This window comes from Nicotiana tomentosiformis, chromosome 6 (genome assembly GCF_000390325.3).
Source record: "Nicotiana tomentosiformis chromosome 6, ASM39032v3, whole genome shotgun sequence".
Classification (NCBI taxonomy): domain Eukaryota; kingdom Viridiplantae; phylum Streptophyta; class Magnoliopsida; order Solanales; family Solanaceae; genus Nicotiana; species Nicotiana tomentosiformis.
The window spans coordinates 25,241,290-25,247,415 of record NC_090817.1 but is presented as its reverse complement, the minus strand read 5'-3'; the positions used below and the strand labels follow the sequence as shown (position 1 = coordinate 25,247,415).

The following is a 6,126-nucleotide window of genomic DNA, read 5'->3' as shown; positions in this document are numbered from 1 at the left end:
ATAGGATTTTGGCAGTGGTCCAACAAAATCCAATCCCCAAGCATCAAATGGCCAAGATGCAATAGTCGGGTGCAACACTCCAGGAGGCCGATGGATAAATTTGTGTGGAACTAGCAAGTCTTGGATCTTCGAGCATAGTCCAAGCAATCTTTTACAATCGTTGGCCAATAATATCCCATTCTTTTTATACGGAAGTGAAGCTATGGCCCGGACTGATGTGATCCACGTACCCCAGAATGTGCTTCTTGCAAAGCTTGTAGTGCTTCATCTTCCCCTAGGAATCGTAAGATTACTCTATCGAATGATCTTATATATAGGGTATCCTTGCAGTAAAGGAAATGCGGCACACAACGATAGATCTCAGTCTTTCTTCTTGGATTTTTTTGAAGTATCCCATAACTTAAGTAGTCGATAATGGGTTCTCGCCATTCTTCCCTCTCAGCTTCAGAAATAGCAACAAGTTGCTCGAGCTCATTTTCCTCACTTTCATGATCATTCGGTGGTGATACTACCCATTTTTGGAAGATAGTAACTTGCGCTTGATCAGACAGAGTTAACGATGAAGCTAGAGCAGCTAATGCATCAACCTTCTTGTTTTCTTTTCTAGGCACATGTTGAGTAATCACGTCACCGACCCACCCCATTAATTTTTTAGCATAATCATGATATGGCCGTAGTTCAGGTTTCTTGACCTCGTAACTACTAAAAGATGGTTGATCACTAAATGAGAGTCACCAAAGACTTGCAATTGCAACTGCTTCATTTCGACAGCCATTTCAAGCCCAAGTATTAATGCTTGATACTCAACAAGGTTATTGGAGCAGAGTTACGTCACCGTAAAAGAGTAAGGCATAAACTCACTTTGAGAAGTTACACATACAATGCCAGCGCAAGCTCCTCCACGATGTGCAACACCATCAATGTATATCTTCATAGGAGGTTGAACTTCAATGAACATTGCGTCCTCATCGGGTAGTTCGTTAGTTAGCTCCCGATCATCAAGTATAGGGTGATTTGCCAAGAAGTCCGCTAACGCTTGTCCTTTTATAACCTTTTGAGTAATGTACACAATTTCAAATTGTTGAAATTTGAGGTACCACCTTGCTTGTAGATTACTAAGGACAGGTTTTGACATCACGAACTTGATGGGATTTTCTCTAGAAACAAGACGAACGACATGAGCTTGAAAGTAGTGCTTCAACTTTTAGATTGAGAAGACTATCGCCGAGCATAACTTTTTGATTAGCAAATAATTCAGCTCATTTGGTGTCATCATCCTGCTCAAGTAGTAAAGGGAGTTTTCTTTCCCTTCACTATTTTCTTGGGCCAACAACGCTCCAATAGACCTTTTTTTTGCCAAAATGTATAGTATCAATGGATTTTTGGGTATAGGGGCTGCCAAAACTGGAGGCTCCATCAAGTAAGTTTTAATACTTTCAAAGGCATTGCTACAAGCTTGGTCCCACTTGAAAAGAACGCATTTCTTAATGAGGCGACTGAATGGCTGGCACCTCTCGGATAGGTTTGAGATGAATCTCATGAGGTATGCTAGCTTTTCTTGTAGATTTTTTAATTCATGAATATCCCAATTTTCAGACATTTTTAAAATTGCATCAACTTTAGCTTGATTAATTTCGATCCCTCGATGTCGGACAATGAAACCAAGGAACTTTCTAGAAGTAACTCCAAAGGCACATTTCAATGGATTCATCCTAAGTTGATACCTCCGGAGCAGCTCAAACACCATTCTCAAGTCTTTCAAAAGGTTACTCCTCTTTCTTGATTTTACCACAAAGTCATCAACATAACATTCGACATTCTTGTGGAGAAGGTTATCAAAAATATTCTGCATAACCCTTTGGTAAGTAGCACCAGCGTTCTTAAAGCCAAAGGGCTTTACCTTGTAGCAATAAATACCATTGGGGGTGCGAAATGCATTAAGCTCTTCATATTTTGGTGCCATGCGAATTTGGTTATAGCCCGACGAACCATCCATGAAAGACATTTCCTCATAACCAGTAGTAGCATCGACCATTAGCTATAGAATAGGAAGTAGGAAATCATCTTTCGGACATGCATTGTTCAGATCCCTGAAGTCACCGCACACTCGAATCTGGCAATTCCTTTTTCCTTACAGGGACAATAGTTGAGACCCATGTTGGGTAATTAACTTCACGAATAAAGCTAGCTTTGATGAGTTTGTTAACTTCGATTTCAATCAGAGGAACCAAGTTCGGTCTAAAGCGTCTTTGAGCTTGCTTAATAGGACGAGCACCATTCATGACTGCAAGGTGATTGACTTCTACTTTGCGATCCAAGCCAGGAATCTCTTTATAACTCTAGGCAAAGATATCCATATACTCCTTGAGTAACTCAATATAAGTGTTTTGTTCCTCGTCTGCTAGTAAAGCACTTAGATAAGTGGGCCTCAATTCTTTATCAGTGCCAATGTTTACTTCTTTCAAAGCGTCAACTATTGTCTTTACCCATTCTTCAAGTTCAGGTGGAACATATTTCGTATCTTCATATTCTTGAGGATCCCTATCGTTGAAGGACATGTGATAACACGGTGCAACATCCTCCAATTTCTCGTCATCCTCCATTAGAGATGAAAAATCATGCCCGCCTTGTGTAGTAACATGATACGAAGAACCCATACTTTCTTCATATTAATCACGTTCCTTAGTGTAGACCACAATATATGGCTTTACCTTTAGTACTTCTTTACATGAAACCACAAGTTTTGTTTGTCGCTTCATTCTAAACGGAACCAAACTTTGGAAATCCTTAGAGATCTTTTGGATTCTAGGAGAAATAGGTGTTCTTGTATTTCGATAATTTCTCTTGAATTTGTTTCCCTTATTTAATGGACACAATATCTCAAATACGAAAGTCCTCACAGTTGGTTTTCCAAGTCGATCAAAGACAGAAGGTCTGTTAGAAGCGACATATACATCTTCTACAGTGATATAATTACTGCTAGCCCTTCTTATGGAGATGCGCACTAGTGAGGGTTGTTTATATCCCAAAACTTCATGTGGTTGTCTTGTAACAGCTTCTGTTGGGAGCTTCCCTAACTTTGATGGATCATTAGGATTGTATCCAACCTTTTCAAATAACTTGTAAGCATTGAGATCAAAAACTTTATCCGTACGCTTCGTAGAAAGTACTATATCTTGTCGTGAATTCTGAGACACGGACTTTATAAGTAGCTTTAAAGATAACTTTATCACCTCAATATGCTTTATTGAATGAGTTAACCCCTTTAGCATGTTCGATTAGAGATTGGATGATTTACCTTCCTCTTTATTCTTTTAGGGACATATTGGAGCGCATAAGTTACTTTCTTGCCATAAGACACAATATTCCCTCTATAAGATTTGTTCGAGTTGGGTGTACCTCCCCAGTAACAGGTTTGGCTATACTAGAAGTCACTTCAGCTCTTCAAGTAGAACTTTGCATGGTGAAGTGTGACTCAGCCTCGGTGAATGGCTTGTCATCAGTAACTATCTTCTTCTTGACTTCACCCTCCTATTACTTCAAACATTGATGGTGGGTAGATGGAACCACTTTAGTCTCGTGTATCCAAGACCTTCCAAGCAAGACGTTGTACGAAGTCTTTGCATCGATCACATGTAACCTTGCACTTGATTGCATATCTTCAATGGTGATTCCCAACCTGATAGCTCCTATGGCTCTTTGCCCCCCTTGGTTGAATCCTTGAATTATCAAATGACTTCTAAGAGTTCGTACATAGGAATGCCAAGTTCTTTCACCATGCGAATTGGCAAGCTATTCACTAAGGATCCTTCATGAATCAAAATTTGATTTACCCTTTCATTGCACATATATCTAACCAGGTATAATGGGAGGTTATGGGGAGTGTCACCTAGTAGACGATCTTCATTCATGAACGTAACTTTTTCCTCGCATGAATTAACTTCTTGAGGAATGGATTCGATAAGCTTTTTTGAAGATGGTTCCAATGGTAGGTCATCACTCTTATCTTCCTCTTTATCAGCATTGCAACAAGAGGCATCAATATCATCATGGGAAATCTTTGTGCTAAACCAACTTGGCACGAACTCCTCCAAGTTCACCGAATGTCGTGGCTTTTGAGGGTGGTACGCCTCCACTTTTGTATCATTCACATGTTTAACTGGATTCTGCTTCCCTGGTCTTTTTACCATAATTTTTCTTGTTGGTTGTTCTATTGATTCTTTTCATGGGCTTCTTTTATGGCACCTACGACGAGTCACCAACGTCCAACCTTCATCCTCATTAGGCTAATCTACTTCGACTTTGTTATTCTCCGGCAATTCTTCATCTTTGATTTCTTTTAAACTGCATATCTCATCTAGAATGAATTAACCAAAGGTGATAGAGACTTTGTTCGCACTTTCCTTCTCATCTTCAAGCACGATCTTCTTTACACAAGCCAAGTCCATAACTTTGTCCTTAAATAAAAAGCACTTCTCAAGAGGATGACTCACAAGTCTATGATATTTGCATTAATTTGGGTCATTAGTTTTTACAATTTCATTTTTCCACTTCATCTCTGAAAGCTCAATGAGCTTTAACTCAAGAAGCTCTTCAAAAATTGTAGGCACATCCGAATCTATAAATGGATACTCATTTTCTTGTATTTCTTTCAGAGTCAACTTTCCACTTGTCTTATCTTGAAATGAAGTGGATTTCATACTCTGCTTCTTGCTCACCTTCGTTGTGAACTTTACAAGTGATATGTTGACATTCATCGTTTCTTTGCTTTCAGACTTGGGTACGAACTTTCTCAATTTCCTGACTTCTTGCTTGTCGTTCCCTTTGCGAAGCTCATAGATAGGAAGCCTTTCATTTCCAGCGGAGGCCATGCTCAATTTCCTGTCATTGGCACGAGTTTCAAGTTCTTCAAATGTGCTAGGCTTGATACCTTGCAAGATGTTGCACAGTCCCCAATGCATGCCTTGGATGCACATATCTATGCCAGAAGCTTCACTAAGACTGTCTTTGCAGTTGAGGCTTGCATTCCTCAACAATTGATGAATTCGATAACTGGTTCACCCTTTCGTTGACGAGTATTTATAAGTTCCACCATGTTCACAGTACGCCTTATTCCATAAAAGCGATTGAGGAACTCTTGCTCTAGTTGATCCCAACTATGAATAGATCCGGCCTCGAGGTCTGTATACCAATCAAAAGCATTTCTTTTTAGCGAGCAGACAAACTGCTTGACAAGGTAATCTCCATAAGTCCCAACATTGTTGCATGTCTCAACAAAGTGCGTCATATGTTGCTTTGGATTACCTTTACCATCAAACTATTGGAACTTTGGAGGTTGATAACCAGCAGTCATCTTCAACATGTCGATCCTTGCAGTGTACGTCTTTGCGTATGTAAGGGAGGAATTGGAAGAAACTTCATACTTATTTTTGATAGTACCTTCAATAAACTCCTTTAGTTTATCGATTGGAATCATCCCTTCAGATGAGACAGGGATAGCCTTAGCGGATGCTACTTGTCTTGGGGGAGAATCACTCTCTTGAACTTCCTAGAGCTTACCAGGTGCATGGGTGGATTCTTCTTCCATCAAGATTCCCACCCTATCTATTAGCTTTTCAATTCTAGGATCTTGCTTTTGTATGCACTTGGTCAAGCCATCAATTGCTTCTATCAAGTTTGTTAGTTGCTCCTCCACGGATGAAGCGTTCATCACCATTGCTTGCATGATTATTGTGGACGATGGAGAGTAACATGGATTGTCACATAGATTGATCTCGATTGACTCACGCTATGCGGTGTAAGTGGGGAGGATCCATAACTTGAAGCATCATCATCTTCCTTCAGTACAAAGTTCTTGGATCCGGAGAGGTCAAGCAGAGCAAGAATTTTCTCAATCTTTTTAGCAACATCGCTTCGTCCTTCGGGTTCGTTTGTAGAAGATCTTGCTCCTTTTGACGATGAAGATCCGAAAATATGGGTTGATACGGACGAGACTTAGAGTGCTTGTTGTCTTAAAGAGCTTGCTTTGCTCTTTGTAGTTGGTCCAAAGCTTCCAAAGGTAACATCGATGATGCATTCCACATCAGCATAAAACCTAAAATTAACATTCTTGGTGGAAGTTGATCT

At 39.9% G+C, this 6,126-nt stretch overlaps 1 protein-coding gene across 1 annotated transcript; it reads right to left on the bottom strand.

Annotated features, from left to right (window-relative positions):
- Positions 1–200: 200 nt before the first annotated feature.
- On the bottom strand, positions 201–1,135 carry LOC138893702 (uncharacterized). The gene is made up of 2 exons (XM_070178356.1): positions 831–1,135; positions 201–720 (listed from the first exon to the last, which is right to left on the bottom strand). Exons 1-2 carry the CDS (start codon positions 1,133–1,135, stop codon positions 201–203), a joined length of 825 nt encoding a protein of 274 aa, XP_070034457.1.
- Between the last annotated feature and the right edge of the window lie 4,991 nt (positions 1,136–6,126).

What these genes read in the sequence shown, in the direction of transcription:
- LOC138893702 (XM_070178356.1), bottom strand. Translation starts at nt 1,135, where the DNA reads ATGTCAAAACCTGTCCTTAGTAATCTACAAGCAAGGTGGTACCTCAAA. An exon ending in CCTTACTCTTTTACGGTGAC is followed by an intron (nt 721 to 830) that starts GTAACTCTGCTC and finishes ACTCTCATTTAG; the next exon opens with TGATCAACCATCTTTTAGTA.